The sequence below is a fragment of the Passer domesticus genome, chromosome 7 (genome assembly GCF_036417665.1).
Source record: "Passer domesticus isolate bPasDom1 chromosome 7, bPasDom1.hap1, whole genome shotgun sequence".
NCBI lineage: Eukaryota > Metazoa > Chordata > Aves > Passeriformes > Passeridae > Passer > Passer domesticus.
This window is the reverse complement of record NC_087480.1, coordinates 53,087,135-53,102,252: the sequence shown is the minus strand read 5'-3', so window position 1 is coordinate 53,102,252 and position 15,118 is coordinate 53,087,135. Positions and strand designations below refer to the sequence as shown.

Genomic DNA, 15,118 nt, shown 5'->3' with positions numbered 1-15,118 from the left:
AGGGCCAAGTTCATCTTCCAGACTGCAGAGGTTATGGCAGTGCCAGGCTCTGCTCCTCCCCTCTCATCCATGGGAAAGGACATGGAGGTTTCAGGTGAATAGGAAAAGCATTTGCCCTAGGGCAGTGTAGAAACCAGATACAAAGAGCTGGAGCTCTTTAAGTAGATGGAGACATGTTCTGACTGAGGAGTGGGCAATGAAACCTTCACAACGATTTGGAAGTATTTGTGGATCTTCCCAACTCTGGGCAAGGCTGGCCATTGCCTAGCACTGGGTGCTGCTAGATGTTAGTCTACATTTATACCTCCAGCTCCATCTTCAGCCTGTGTGGCCTGTTGGACATCCACTACTGTGAGTCATTGGGGCTGCACTGGAGGGGGGCTGATGCTGTAAGTTGAGATTTATCCTGTCTTAATGTTTCATGGCTTTTTCTCCTCTGTTGAAGGAGTCTGTCATCCAGAAATCACTTCCAGTTGTAAACAAAGTCCCTCCCTTCATGAGTTTCTTTTGAAACATGTATTCCTAGATCTGCTGAGGAGAGCTGTTACTAAAAGGGATGTAGGACCAGGAAGGAGCATGTGCTGCCATCTGCATCGCGGTGAGTGGAGAGAGCACAGGGTGAATTAGGGAAGCTATTTATGGCAGCCCTTGCCTGCAGCAGGGCCTTCCATGCTCCCTGGGTGGGTGTGAAGTCCTGTCTGCTGGAGGAGGTCTTCTGTAAATCCTAGAGTTGTCCCAGAATTGATCTGTGTGGCTTTGTGGCTGATTTCAACCACCAGTGTGAACGGGAACAGGAGTGGAACCAGTGCCATACTTTTCCGTGCTGGTGGCTGAGTCACTTCCTAGGGTGTCTGTTTTAAATGGGCATGAGTAAGCTGGTGAAAGGACTTTGATCTGCTGGCTCACCCTCAGTCAGGGGTGTTAAGGATGAAGCCTGGGAGCAGCAAGCTGGGCTTTGAAATAAGCCATCTGAAAAGGGATTGACACTGGGATGGAACTGATACTGCTTTTTCCAACCTTGCCCTCTTGCCTCTGCTGGACATCAGCAGGAGGCCACATTATTTACTGAGCAGAATTAGAAGCAGCAATAAAATAGACTCCTCTCTTTATTGCTGGGCAGGTGTTGGTTGGTAAGTAGTTCAGGAGGGGATGGATAAGATGGCCCTAGTCTTTGGTGTAGGGTGAGCTGATGTTGGAATGGGCAGGTTAGGAGCCAGCTAGGGCTGCTTGGGGTGATCAGTTGTGGGGAAGCAAGCACCTCTGGCTGCCCTGCCCTTGGAAGCAACTGCAGCTGGAGGAGAGTAACTGAGGCAATTACAGAGGTATACCCAGAACACTTCAGGTTTCTCACTGAGATGTGTTTAGACAGCTCTGTTCCCTCTCATTTTCCATGTACACAGCTCCAGCCTTCCATGATGAGGAGAGCTGCTGTGCAAGGTGACACTGAGAACAGAACCTGGCTGAAGTGGTGGGATCCTTCCCTAGAAGCATTGTGGCACCTCTATCTTTGGAGATGCTCAAGACTTCTTGTACAGCCCTGGGCACTGTGATCAGCCTTCAGTCTCATCCTGCTGGCTTTAGATCTAGGCCCTCCCTAACCTGAAGCACTTGATGACTGTGGAGTTATCAACTAGTTTTTCCCACGTTTCCTGCATTTCTCTACTCTTCCTTCCAGCAAGGTGTTTTAGCATCTGAGACCTCTTATTTCCTGCCACTGAGTGCTGCCCAAGGGCTAGCTGGAATTCTGGGGAAAGGATCTAGCTGGTGACGGGGATTTCTGTTTAAAAGATACTTGTAGTAACAGGACCCTGGTCCTAGCAGAAAGGGAATCACCCAGGATGGTCTGGATTTAATTCCTACAAGCATACTGAAACATCTTTTTACCACATAAACCATTGTTTTACATTGTCTGTTTTGTGTTGTCACCATATGCATGTTGGAGAATTGCAGCAGTTGCTGCTGAGGTGGTGTACTGGGGTGGAGAGACCTGTGAAAGCCCCTCTAGTAGGAGGAGGAGTCCATTGCAGCAGTGAGATGGTTACGTGCATGGTCAGAGGGTCTGGAAAAACGTGGCTGCTGTGGAATGATGCCAAGATAACCCACTGATTGTGCTGTTCAGTTTGCTGGAGGTAAGCTGGGAAGGGGGAGCTGGGAGCTGGCCTGGATCTCCTCTGCGTGGTCCTCTCATCTGCAGTGTTTTAAAGCCAATCACAAGCTGAATGTCTGCTGTGACAGCCCAGCGAATTGTGGAAAAGGTCAGCCTGGCTCTACTCTGGCCAATCTCAGGGGCCCAAAATAGATGTTAGGTCAGTGCTGGGTCACGTTTCTTCTCTGATCTCTAAAGCTGTGGGTAGGAACTGTCTCCTATCATGTCTGACAAGGCACAAATCAAGTGCCCCTGCCCTGGAGTCCTGCTGCATGGGCCTGGGGTGAGAGTGTCCTGAGTATCAGGAACCACAGCTGTGTGTCCTTGCCCCAACAACCACTCTCAAATCAGTGGAGATCGATTTTCAAGCCAGTGCCATCCTAAGGAAGGTGCTGCTGTCTCTGCTGCTGAGGAGCATCTCCATGTGCCAGAACTGCAGCTCTGCAGGGTAGGTAGAGGTGAGCTGGGGCAGGGAGTGATGTCATCATGGCTCCATGTAACCACTTGCTCTCTCCTGCCTTCAACTTGCTGAATTGTCATAGAATAGTTTCAGGTGACTAATAACACACATGTAGTCTAGCTGTTTTTGTTATGCTACTACTACCCCGGAGTGTGACAAACTCTTAGTAGTTTGACAAGTTCTGTCTGTCCCTACCTCGTGTAGGATCTAGAATAAATTGAATGAACTAACTGCTCCTGGCCTTCCTGATGGTTTCTCAGGTCTGCCTGGGGTTCCTGTGTCCTTCTGTTGGGTTAAATAGTGGATGTGACACTTGGGGACATGGTTTAGTCATAAACATGGCAGTGCTGTGTCAACAGTTGGACTCCATGAACTTAGAAGTCTTTTCCAGCCTAAATGATTGTGTAATTCTAAGCAGCAATGAAGACTGGTGCTGTGAGAGGCTGCTGGAGGTGAGGCAGAAATTGGCCCTGCCATGTCTTGCACGCAAAGTCTCGTCACAGAGGTGACTCAGAGTATTAACTGGCTTAACCCTTCGCAGCACCTCTGCAAACCAGTGGTACGGGGTGACTGTGGCTGCAGAAGGAGAGCCCAGGACCTTCCTGGCTATGGTTACTGCAGGTAATAGCAAGGTCCAAGCCTGAATTTCTTCTGCATCGTGGTTCATGGCAAGGCAGGTGGCCATTGCTGCAGTGAGGCACAGTCATGCCTGCTCAATAGGTAACACTGCAGGGATGAACAGCTGTTGGATCTCTCTGCACTGTGCCTTTGGAGCAGGGATGGAGCTGGACTCTGACCTGCCAGGAGAGCAGGCAAGCACCAGGGGACCTTTGAGCTCTGCCAGCCTGCTTGTTTCATGATCCTTCAACTCCACCCTTTGTGCCCAACCTGAAGAAATTAAGGTAGTGTGGGGTGGAGCTGAGTTGCTCTCTGCCATCGCCTTGCTGTGGAATGCAACAAGCAGACATGACATGGGGTGGCACACCCCATGTTCAGGGCAGGGTGGGGGAGCTGGGGTTGGGTGCTTTTGGGTGTAATGGCCTCACTCCTGCTGCCAGGATGCCTCTGCCACCTGGGGTAAAGCTGTTCTGGGCAGGGAAGCCTGTCCTCCTCCCCAGCACCGCTTGGAGCATCTCCACCTGCTGCAGGCCTGCCCAGGGAGGGATATAACAGCCAGAAGCTGGCTCTCCCATACCACAATTCCCACTAACCTCTTTTCCCTATCTATGCTAGAGGCGTAGCCCTGTGCCCTGATGCTACAGACTCCCTCCCTCTGTGCCTGTCGGAATGCAGGCAATGACAGAGATGTTGGAGGCCGGGAGAGAGCACAGTCCTAAGCCAGGGAAAGGGGATGCCTGTGACCCGGGTCAGCTCCTGCCGGATACTGAAGTGGGCGTGCCCGAGTCACATCTTGGCAAAGGGAGCCCGGAGCTGGGGACCGGAGCGCCCGGTGCCCGAGAGCGATGAAGAAGCGCTGGGGCGTGCCCGGGGCACGGGCGGAGCGGCGCCTGCCTGACGCGGAGGCGGCAGCTGGGAAGTGCGCGCTGTCCGAGGCGGGGCTGCCCCGGAGGGAGGCGGGCACGGCGGCCCAGCCGGAGGCGCCCCGGCCCGGCGGGCATTCCAGGGCGGGCACGGTCGGGGAACGGTCCGGACAGCCCGAGGCGCAGCGTAGCGGCGCGGAGCCGGTGGCCGGAGCGCGATGAGGGCGGGCGGGGAGGCGCCGCACCAGGTGCTGGGCCGGCTGCGGTTCCTGCTGCAGTGCAGCGAGTGCTTCCGCCGCGCCCGGGCGCTGCCCGCCGCGCTCTGCTACGTGCCGCGGGAGGTGCAGTACAAGATCTGCAAGGACCCCGCGGCCGCCGCCGCCCGCAGCCTGCTCAGCGTGTGGGACAGCCCGGGGCCGGCGCGGGGCGGCAAGCGGGCGGCGCGGGCCACGATCGAGGTGCGGAAGGGCGGCTGCCTGCGCGCCACCGGCGAGGAGTACTGCAACGGCGCCGGGCTCTGGGTCAAGCTCAGCAAGGTAACGCGGGTGCGGCGCCGGGAACCAGCCGGGCATGCCGGGTCCCGACGGCGGTGACAGGACGGGATGTGCCTTCAGGAGCAGCTGGAGGAGTACACGGGCACCCGTGGCTTGGCGGAGGGCTGGGTCCTGGCGCAGAGGTTCGGAGAGGGAGGAGATAAATTAGTCCCGGTGGACTCCGTGCAGAGGATCCAGTGTCAGCACCAAACGCTGGGCGTTGATTACAAACCTGCTGTCAGGTATGGCCCCGGGCAGGAACTGAGCTCTGAGCGGAGGAGACGCGTGTGACCGGTCCCTGCAGAGGACATGCAGCCCAACTATCCCAAATCCCTTGGGCACGCCCAGCACAGCCCACTCACTCCCTCCAGCGCAGGTAGGGCCCATCCCCGCCGAGCTCCGGCGGGCAGGTGGATGCTCCCTCGTAGATGAATCCTGTTTGCTTGTGGCAGCGCCTGCACAGAATGATACCAGGGGAATTCTGAGTCGTTTGAATTTGGGCTGAGCGATGACACAGAGGTAGTGCAATGATCAGAGAGCTCAAATTTTATTTTCATGATGGAAGGTCACGTGCAAGGCGGGATTCCCCTTCTCTGTCCCAGCCGGTACCCGGGGGCAGGGACACTCATCCTTCCCACAGCTGTTCCTGGGTATCACTCCCAGTGCCCCACTACTGCTGACTACAGGCTAAGGCAGTAATGGACACACTAAGCACTGACACATCTTTTCCATTGTGTGACTCCTCCGCCCCTGCTGCTCCAGCTGGGAACAAGTGGTGGACCTGACGTACTCCATGCGCCTTGGAGAGATGCCCAGGCTCATAGAGCAGGATGAGGCTGCCGTGCAGAAGTTTCGGTATGAATGCATCTCCTAGAGCAGGACTGTAGCATCTTGAGGGGCTGCTGGCCAGGGCTTGGACATGCCTGCAGGGCCAAGACTGGCTTCAGGGTCTGGAGAGGGGAGGATGAGTGCCATGAGATGCCTTTTACACTGGTACCTCGGCACTGCTCAAGCAAAGATGGCCTTTGCTCCATGGACCACTGGAGTGACTGTGTACTGCTATTCCCACTGGGCTGGAGTGGCCATTAATACCTGGTGTGCTGGTGATGAGATAGAGCCATGCCATCTGTCTGCTGCAGGGACAGTGGCCTGGCACCATGTCAGTTTGGTGGCCATGAGACACTGCAGCCAGTCTCGGCTGGGGCTGGGGCTCCTGAACACTGCTGGTGGGCAGGTTTGGGGTGCAGCCTGGTCTCCTCATCCTCTTAACACAGAGACTCCCTGCAGGTCTGTGCCCCCAGGCTGGACCTATGAGCACGACATGGAGCTGGGGCGCTTCATGTACGATCACAGCGAGAAGCTGCAGTGCATGGACTGCACCAAGGAACACATCAACAGCATCGAGGTCTCCTCAGAGGCGGTGCGTAGTGGGGTTCCTCTGCAGCCTAAAATCAGCATAAGACGTGAGCATCACCACCTGTCCCTGCAAGGGGCAGAGCATGGTGGGGGGTTTTTGCTGCTCTAGCAAAGCTATTGGGTGTTGGGGGCAAAACGCCATTGTGTCTCTGGGGCAGTAGGGGTCCACAGCCATGCCCAGTTTGCTACGTCAGGGAGCCACCCACAGCCTAGCAAATCAAGGGGCTGGCCTGCTCCTGACCTCCTCTGGACCCACAAAACACATCTCAGGAGGCCATGGCATCTCCAAGGATGCTCATCTCCCTCCCTCTGCTCACTGCACTGTTGCAGGAGGATTGTGTTGCAGCCCGTCTGACAGACAACCTGACGTACACCTTCTGGGAGAGCAACGGGCCCCCGGGGCAGCACTGGGTGCGGCTCAACATGAAGAAAGGCACCATTGTCAAGTGAGACCTCGGGGTGTCCCCTGCATGCTGTGCCAGGGAAGGGCAGGGTGCAGGGCAAAACACTGTCTTCCTCCTCAACCCAGCTTTCCCCCAGCTGCAGCCCGGGGTGGGGCTTGAGGTGGGGGACAGCTGCTGCTAAAGACACTCCAGGAAGACACAGTTTTGCTCCAGGCTTGGGACAACTCTGAGGGCACCTCTGGGCCCAGGCAGCTCATGAGGGGAGGATGAGGCTGTTCCTTGCTCTTCTCACCCACAGGAGGCTGTGGCTGATGCTGCATGGCGAGTCCAGCTCCTATATACCGAGGCGAGTGGCTGTGTATGGGGGAACACCAAGCAGGCTGCAGCACCTGAGAACAGTCCTAATTAATGAGTGAGTAATGAGTGAGGAGCAGTGTGCCCAGCTTGTGCCAAACTCCTGAGCTGTCTCTGCATCCTGAGCAGATGTTAAGGATGGGGCTGGGGCTGGTTCTGAGTGATTTGCCAGTGCCAGTGGCTCTCCAAGAGTTGGAACTCCCTGGGTGCAGACTACATCTTCTCCCACAAGTGTGGTGGTCCCTTGCTTCCATGTGCCAGTCAAATGCCTTAATCTCCTCTCCTGCTCCTCACCCATGATGCAGCAGCTGGTCTGCAGCATGCTTCCTTCTGCCTGATGACTTTGGTGGTCTTCTTGCCTCTTGCTCCTCACTTCTGGAACACGTGTCACTGCTGCCACCTTCCTGAGTATCTCTGCCATGCTGTAGCCAAGAAGTCCTGGGGTGCTTCATCTCTCCATCTTCACCTGAGCCCTGAACACCCTTCGCAAGGCAGCCAGGGGCTTACACAGGAGTGCAAAGATCTCCTTCGCCTTCCAAAATGTGCCTGTTTGATGTTTTCTGGCTGAGCAGTGAAATCTGTCTCTGAAGAAGCACCCATGAGACTGCAGAGATGTCCTTTGCAGTGGCAGGAGCCAGCTCCTTACTGCATCTGAATGTTTGCAGTGTTTCTTCCCCATGGGCTCACAGGACTTTGATGGGACCTTGACAAGGCGTTGAAAATACACTTAGTAAATTGCTCATTTACACAAATCCCTGTTTCTTTCAAAAACACACCACCCTTGCATGACCAACTCTGCTTGAAAGATGGTTCTGCCCTTGTGAGATGTGCTGGGACCCCCCAAGAACAGTGACATGCTCTCAGCCATCTTGTCTTTCTGTACTGCTTTGAATTTGTGCTCTTTTCTGGCTTTTTGGATGCGGCTTCCACCTTCTCCAGAACGTCTCTGTGCCTCTGACAGCCTCTTCTCTGCTTGGGCACCTCCTGCCACAGCCCTGGTGAGGTGGGGGGGCTTTTGCATGGGTAGAAGCACATCCTTGGCTGGGGAGCCAGAGTGGCCTGTGCCTCACTGGCCACCTCACCACTGTCTGTGCCTCATGGCTCTTCCATCTCCCTCCGTGCTGTGTGCAGGAACAGCTACCAGAATGTCTGCATCCTCCGTGACCTGAAAACCCACATGCCCGTGCTGGAGATCCGCTTCCTGGAGTGCCGGGGTGAGCCTGTGCACCCAGACTGTGGCTGCCAGCCCAGCCAGGCCCTAAACCCACAGCTAGTCCTGATCCTGCAGCTCTTCCTACCACACTTGCTGCTTTCTGGGATCCACTGGCGGGAAGGTTGAGGAATGAGCTTCATATGAGATGTTGCAGGTGCTGGGGGCACCTTGCCTCTTGTTGCAGCATCCAAGCCACGCTGGCTGCAGCACACGCAGCGTCGCTGTTCTTTCTTGGCAGACCAAGGGTACAATGTCCGTCTGCAGGGGATTAAGATCGTGTCCTTCTGGGAGTGGGACCTGATCCTGAATGCTGACATGTTCCAGCCAGCCCGGCTGGTTCGCTACCCTCTCCTGGAAGGGGTGGATGTTGACGTGCTGTACCGGCGAGCTGTGCTCATTCAGAGGTAGGGCACAATTCCTGCAGTGATCTCAGTCCCAGAATCATCATGCCTTGACCTGCAGGGTAGCCACAGGCTGGGGTCAGCAGTGGCCCCACAGAGACCCTCTGCAGTGATTCAGCTGCATTGCAGCAGCATAGGCTGGGCTGCCCTTGTTTGCAGCATTTTTTTGAGGGAAATGAAATAAAGTGCTTGGACAGAGGGTGCTGGGTGGGTGCTCCCCTGGTGTCTGATGTCCCTCCATGGGCTGGAGAGGACTCATGCAGGGAGCACAGTGCCCTGGGGTTGTGGTGAAATGCTGCTCTCCTGCAGCCTCACGCTGCTTCTCTCCTGTCTCCAGATTTGTCCAGCTCCTGGAAAGTGTCCTGTGTTACCTGATCCCCCTCTCCGAGGACAGCATTGGCACCTTCAATGCACTCAGGGTGAGCATGTGCCAGACTTCCCTGGGATGGTGCCAGCAGTGGCATCTCACAGGTTCAGGTTTTCTGTGGGCTGTAGTGTTTCCTCCGTATCTAGTGGGGACAGACTGGCTCAGGGCTGAGAGCTGCCATGTTTGACATTGCCTGAGGGATGGAAGAGCATCCCCTGTGACAGCAGGGCTGACTTGAGGAGAGGAAAAGACAGCAGGTGGTGGCAGTATCAGACCTCTAACCATCCATGCTTGTCCCTTGCTAGAGCATGAAGCCATTCCTGCTGCTGTCCAAGCAGAGCAAAGCCCTCATTGCCCACTGTCTGCAGTCCTCAGAGAGCTCTGCTCCTCACACCCTGCCAAAGCTCTACATCAACAGGCTCCTGGCCCGGGAGCACCGTGCCAACCCCGCGCTGGACCCCAGCTGTAGGAACGCCGTCTTCACCCAGGTATGGCAGCACCATGCCCTGTGCCAGGTACCTGTCACTTCAGCAGGCATCTTGCCCCCATCTCATCCCCTTTCTGCTCTACTACTCTCCAGCTGTATGAAGGCCTCAGATCTTCCAAGAACAATCAGCCCCTGGACTACAGGTAGGTCTTCAGTGTCGTATTTGTGGGGTGTCGCTTCCCCAGAGCAGGGTGCAAGGGGATTCCAGGTGCTGCTGGTATGCTCGGAGGAGGGATGTGCATGGGGCTGTTGCTTCCCCACAGGTGGCCCCTGACCCACAGCCAGTGGTGGGAGTGCGATTTCATCACTGAGGGCATCATTGATAATGGTGAGAGCTCTCCCCTGGTGTCTCATGTGTTGGGGTGCAGCTCAGTGGGTGCCCACGCTGGGAGAGGCAGCCCTGCTCTGCAAACATGAGATCGTTCCTGTATCTCCCATACCCTACCAGTGGTGCTGCTGCTGCCCCAGGGAGGGGGCAGCTTGGCCAGATCCTGTGGCTCAGTGTCTGGCCCTGGTCTATCAGGCACTGACTATCCTCTGTGCCCCCTGCAGGTGGTGGCTTTCGGGACAGCCTGTCAGATGTGTCAGAGGAACTGTGTCCCAGCTCCAGCGACGTGCCCGTGCCCCTGCCGTTCTTTGTGCGCACCTCCAATCAGGTTTGGCATCCCACAGTCTGCCTGTCCAGGCCGGGGGACTCAGCCAGCAGAGCCAGGGGTGTTTGCCCTACCTTCCTGCTTGCAGGGCTATTGGCTGGGGGAGCTGTGCTTGTACCTGGGTGGTGGAGATCTCCTGGAGGGGTGTAAAGGGCAGGAGAGGCAGGTGGAGGGGTGAATGTGGGGGAGGCTGCAGGAGAGACCATGCTGGGCTCGTCACATCTCTGTGTCCTAAGAGTCTCTCCCACAGGCTAACAGCAGCAGTGACAGCAGGGACATGTATGTCCCCAACCCCTCCTGCAAGGACTTCCCCAAATATGAGTGGATTGGGCAGCTGATGGGAGCAGCCCTGAGGAGCAAGGAGTTTCTGGTGAGCACATGAGAGCCTTCCTGGCCAGTGAAGGGGCTTGTCAGGGGCCACATTGTCTTGGGCAGAGGGGCTACCCATGGGTGAGGAAGAGGCAGGAGGACAATGCTTGTGTCCACTCCTTTTGGCAGATGCTGTCTTTGCCAGCACTGGTGTGGAAGCAGCTGGCAGGGGAGGAGGTCAGCTGGAGCAAGGACTTTGCCACTGTGGACTCAGAGCTGGTGAGCAGGGCCGGGTGCTGGCAGGGCAGTGCTGTGCTCTCTCGTGGCTGCTCTGGCTCCACTGTGGTGGCTACTGCTCATTTGCATTGCAGGTGAAGCGGCTGGAGGTGCTGGAGAGGGTGGACAAGGAAGGCTTTGAGTTCGTGTTTGGCAGAGAGTTGACCTACACAACATTGCTGAGTGACCAGCGCGTGGTGGAGCTGATCCCCAACGGCAGCAGCACCGCTGTGCGCTACGAGGACCGCAAGGAGTTCATCCGCCTGGTGCAAAAGGCTCGGCTGGAGGAGAGCAAGGAGCAGGTGACACTGTCCCCCAGGGCTGACAGGGCTGCAAGGGGACCCTGCTCCTGTGGCAAGATGTCCTGGTACTTGTGGGACTGGTGGTTGCCAGCTCCAGCTGGGTGTTTCTTTGTGTATCCCATGCCCAGAATGTCCGTGTGTCCTGGTGATCCCTTTTGGGGTCCTGTGGTTGCTGTCCCCAGAGCCCTAGGTGGCTGCCTGGGGCTCAGACCCACTGTGGTGACATAGAGCCCATCCATGTCCCCACAGATTGCAGCCATACGTGCCGGGCTGCTCCGTGTGGTGCCCCAGCCCGTGCTGGACCTGCTCACCTGGCAGCAGATGGAGAAGAGGATCTGCGGGGACCCGGAGATCACGGTGGCTGAGCTGCAGAAGTTCAGTGAGTCACAGGGCCAGCCCAGAGCTGCTCCCTGCCCTCCACAAGGGCAGGGGATCCCCTTGTCCTGCTTGTCCTGCACATGCATCCTGGTCACGGGGTGCCTGAGAGCCTGGGGGAGGATAAGCTAGAGGGTCCCTGGGTGCTTCAGGTTTAGCAGCAAACCCCACTCTGGTCCATCTGGTCCTTAGCTGCTGTGGGCAGAGGTGAGTGGCCACTCTGCAAACTGGGACCTCTGTTTCTCCACCCACCATGACACAGGGTGCTGGTCCCACTCAGGGTGCCAGGGCTCACTGAGGAGCACAGGGTCTCCTCCTTTCCTTTGCTTTGCTGGGAGTTTCTAATTCAGCCATTTCACATTCTTTGTTGCAGTCAAGTTTGAGGACTTCCCCTCTGATGATACCCGTATCCAGTATTTCCTGGAGGCACTCAACAACTTCACCAGTGGTGAGTGACCCCAAACCTTTGCCCTTCATGTGCAGTAGGACAGGCTAGGGTATGGGGTACCCACTGCCCTGTGCCCCAGGGGTGCTCACCAGGTGCTTCCCTGGGAAGCGGCTTGGGGTCATCCCACCTGGCCCTTCCTGGGAATCTGAGAGGATCCCTTAGCTTTGCCCCGTGCTCCTGGGGTGATTCTGCAAGGCAGATCTTGCTGGGACAGTCCTGTCCCTGAGACCTGAGCTCTGTCCTTCCCCTCAGAGGATCTCAGCCGTTTCCTCAAGTTCGTCACCGGCCGGAGCCGCCTCCCAGTTCAGATCACTGTCTACCCGGAAAGGTCGAAGTGAGTCCATCCTGCCCGGGGTCCTGTGCCAGGCTGGGGTCCCCACATGATGTCAGGTTGCTGTGCTGGGGTCTGACTCTCCTTTCTCCCAAGCTTGGATGCGTTGGACCTGATGCCACAGGCCTGCACGTGCTCCTGCACCTTCTTCTTGCCCAACTATTCCTCGTGAGTTGAGCTGGGGATTGGGATGCTCCCCACTCCCTGGGGCTGGTGTTGGGGTTCCCATCAAGACTGCCCAGGCCTTCCCTGGGGGATGTCCAGGCAGTGTGGGGAGGGAAGCCTGAGGTTTTCTGTGGCCATCATGGCTGTGACCTGGTGTTCCCCCTGCCAGGGCCAAGGTCTGCGAGGAGCTGCTGCGCTACGCCGTGTACAACTGCATGTCCATCGACACCGACAAGAACCCCTGGGATGAGTGACACCCCCATGTGCCCATGGGAGCCTCAGGGACGCGGGACTCAATAAAACTGCAGGGCCAGAGCCTGCTGTCCTGCCCCAGGTGCTGTTTGTGTCTGTGCTTCTCGAGGTCGGGGACTGCAGCTGGAGGGCTCAGCATGGCTCTGGCCGCTGGGTGCTGCCACACAGGCTCCTGTGGGATGGAGAGTGTGCCGTGTGGGGACAGTGAGCACTGTGAGTCCTGTCCCTTCTCTGGACATGGTGTGGGGAGCACAGCTGCCAGCTGACCCCCGGTGTCCCCAGTACAGAGCCCCCAGTGTCCCCTCACACACAGCCCTCAGTGCCCCCCACACAAAGCCCCCAGTATCCCCCTCACAGAGCCCCCAATGTCTCCAGTACAGACCCCCAGTGTCCCCAGTATCCCCCCACACAGAGCCTCCAGTGTCCCCGCACACAGCCCTGTGTCCCCAGTGCCCCTCACACAGAGCCCTCAGTGGCCCTGGTACCCCCACACACAGAGCCCCCGGTGTCCCCAGCACCCCTCACACACACACAGCCCCTGGTGTCCCCAGTACCCCTCACACACACACAGCCCCGGTGTCCCCAGCACCCCTCACACACACACAGCCCCCGGTGTCCCCGGTACCCCTCACACACACACAGCCCCCGGTGTCCCCAGCACCCCTCACACACACACAGCCCCCGGTGTCCCCGGTGTCCCCCCCAGCCCCGGTGTCCCCAGCACCCCTCACACACACACAGCCCCCGGTGTCCCCAGTACCCCTCACACACACACAGCCCCCGGTGTCCCCAGTACCCCTCACACACACACAGCCCCCGGTGTCCCCGGTGTCCCCCCCAGCCCCGGTGTCCCTCCGTTACCTCGTTCCGGCCGCCTGGGGGCGCTGTTCCGCCGAGCGCCCCCCGCCGCCGGGCCGGGATCCATGACTCGGCGCTCGGCAGCGCGGGGTCTCTTCGCTCGGCGCTCCTCTCGCCGTCCTGGCTGGGTGGAGGTCGCCCGCAGCCCACCAGGGAAGCGGATCGATTCTATCGGCGCTCGCCCGCGATCGACGCTCTCGGCGGCCCGCGCGCAGGCGCAGCGCGGCCGCGCCGCCATTGCTGCGCTGTCAGTGCCGGAGCGGCCGCGGGGAGCGGAGCCGTGACCCGCCCGTGTCTCACCTGGCCCGGCGAGGCCCCGCCGCCCTGTGTCCCTCCGCCACGCCATGGAGTTCCAGGCCGTGGTGATGGCGGCCGGGGGCGGCTCCCGCATGACGGACCTGACCTCCAGCATCCCGAAGCCGCTGCTCCCGGTGGGAAACCGGCCCCTGCTCTGGTACCCGCTGAACCTGCTGGAGCGCGCCGGCTTCGAAGGTGAGGCACGGCGGGGTCCGGGCGGGCTGGCCCTGGTGCCCGCGGCTCCCCGGGCACTGGGGGCTGTCCCCCGCCCGCTCTCCGCCGTTCTGAGGCCGGGCCGCAGGTGCCCCGTGGGCCGGGCAGGTGCTGGAGCTGCGCTGCGCTGCTGGCCCCTGCCACATCCCTTCGTGCCACATCCCTTCGTGCCACATCCCTTCGTGCCACATCCCTTCGTGCCGCATCCCTTCGTGCCGCATCCCTTCGTGCCACATCCCTTCGTGCCACATCCCCTCGTGCCACTTCCCTTCGTGCCGCATCCCTTCGTGCCGCATCCCTGCGCCCCTCTGCCCACCGAGGGCCGCGGGTGTCTGACAGGAGGTTGGAGAGAGCTGTGTGTCTGTTCTCACACGGGAGGAAATGGTCTCAGGTTGCACCAGGGGAGGTTTAGATTGGGTATTACGAAAGTCTTTTTCACTGAAGGGGTTTTAAAGCATTGGAAGAGCTTGCCCAGAGACGCGGTGGTGTCACCATCCCTGGCAGTGTTCAGAAACCATGAGTGTGTGACACTTGAGGACGTGGTTTAGTGTGAGCGTGGTGGTGGTGCTGGTTGGACGTGATGATCTTCAAGATCTTTTCCAGCACTGCAGCGATGCTGTGACTCGAGGCCTTGCCCAGCCTTGGTGCCGTTCCCTGGTCACTAACCCGAGTCTCCCGTGTTCCTGAGTCATGGGGGGCAGCAGCGTGGGCAGTGCCAGCTCTCCAGGATGGCTGGTGGTTTGTTGTTCCAGCCTGGCCCAGCTCAGGCTGCTGCCTCTGTCTGAGTGCTCAGCGTGGCTGCAGAGCTGAGCACCCTGCTCCCCAGCAGGGCAGGGACAGGGGCAGAGTGCTGCTCACCTGGGCTTTGTTTCACACCAACACTAAGGGGCTGTTTAGTACCTGGGGAGCTTCCTCAGTATCCTCTGAGGTTAGGCTTTTGTTCACCTTTGAGTGCTGGACCAAATCTTTCTGTGGCATCCCCCCAACTTCTTACAAAGCTTCTTCCTAAACACCTTTCAAGCATCTGGGTTTTTTATGTTTGTGTTTGTTTTTTTTTTGTCTTTCTGTTTCTCTGTTTTGTCTCTGTGATTATTCTGTACTTCATTTTGAGTCTGTGGCTTTCTTCCTGTCTGCTTCTATGTTCTGTAAAGATGAGCTCATGATTATCCATGTTAGTCTCTTACTACTTCAGTGGGAAGGAACAAAACCAAGAGCAGACTTTGCCTTTATTCTGTTTCATTAGAAAATCCTAAAGAACTTTTGTTCTTTGGATTTGGTTTTTTGTTTGTTGAAATCTGCATTCTGAATGTCTGCCTTCTTTGCCTGTTCTCCTGTATTTTTTTTCCAATACTTTCATCCTGCAATGGAAATGTAGGT

At 57.7% G+C, this 15,118-nt stretch overlaps 2 protein-coding genes across 2 annotated transcripts in view; both read left to right on the top strand.

Annotated features, from left to right (window-relative positions):
* Positions 1–4,015: 4,015 nt before the first annotated feature.
* Positions 4,016–12,454, top strand: LOC135305230 (E3 ubiquitin-protein ligase HECTD3-like). Its single transcript, XM_064428701.1, has 21 exons — positions 4,016–4,623; positions 4,702–4,862; positions 5,383–5,475; positions 5,908–6,040; positions 6,367–6,482; positions 6,739–6,852; positions 7,926–8,008; positions 8,246–8,411; positions 8,746–8,827; positions 9,081–9,263; positions 9,356–9,405; positions 9,526–9,590; positions 9,815–9,918; positions 10,166–10,285; positions 10,414–10,503; positions 10,596–10,802; positions 11,052–11,181; positions 11,551–11,625; positions 11,878–11,959; positions 12,053–12,124; positions 12,291–12,454. Exons 1-21 carry the CDS (start codon positions 4,306–4,308, stop codon positions 12,373–12,375), a joined length of 2,529 nt encoding a protein of 842 aa, XP_064284771.1. The 5' UTR covers positions 4,016–4,305; the 3' UTR covers positions 12,376–12,454.
* Positions 12,455–13,437: 983 nt separating this feature from the next.
* The window catches only part of EIF2B3 (eukaryotic translation initiation factor 2B subunit gamma), a 98,908-nt gene continuing 97,227 nt past the window's right edge, over positions 13,438–15,118 (top strand). Inside the window, exon 1 of the mRNA XM_064428702.1 lies at positions 13,438–13,723. Within this exon, the coding sequence (XP_064284772.1) occupies positions 13,576–13,723 (148 nt within the window). The 5' untranslated portion in view covers positions 13,438–13,575. The remainder of the gene's footprint in view (positions 13,724–15,118) is intronic.

Excerpts from the sequence above, each read along its gene's own strand:
- LOC135305230 (XM_064428701.1), top strand. The coding sequence starts at position 4,306 with ATGAGGGCGGGCGGGGAGGCGCCGCACCAGGTGCTGGGCCGGCTGCGG. Across the intron at positions 9,406-9,525 it reads AATCAGCCCCTGGACTACAG|GTGGCCCCTGACCCACAGCC; the intron begins GTAGGTCTTCAG and ends GCTTCCCCACAG. Across the intron at positions 11,182-11,550 it reads GGCTGAGCTGCAGAAGTTCA|TCAAGTTTGAGGACTTCCCC; the intron begins GTGAGTCACAGG and ends TCTTTGTTGCAG.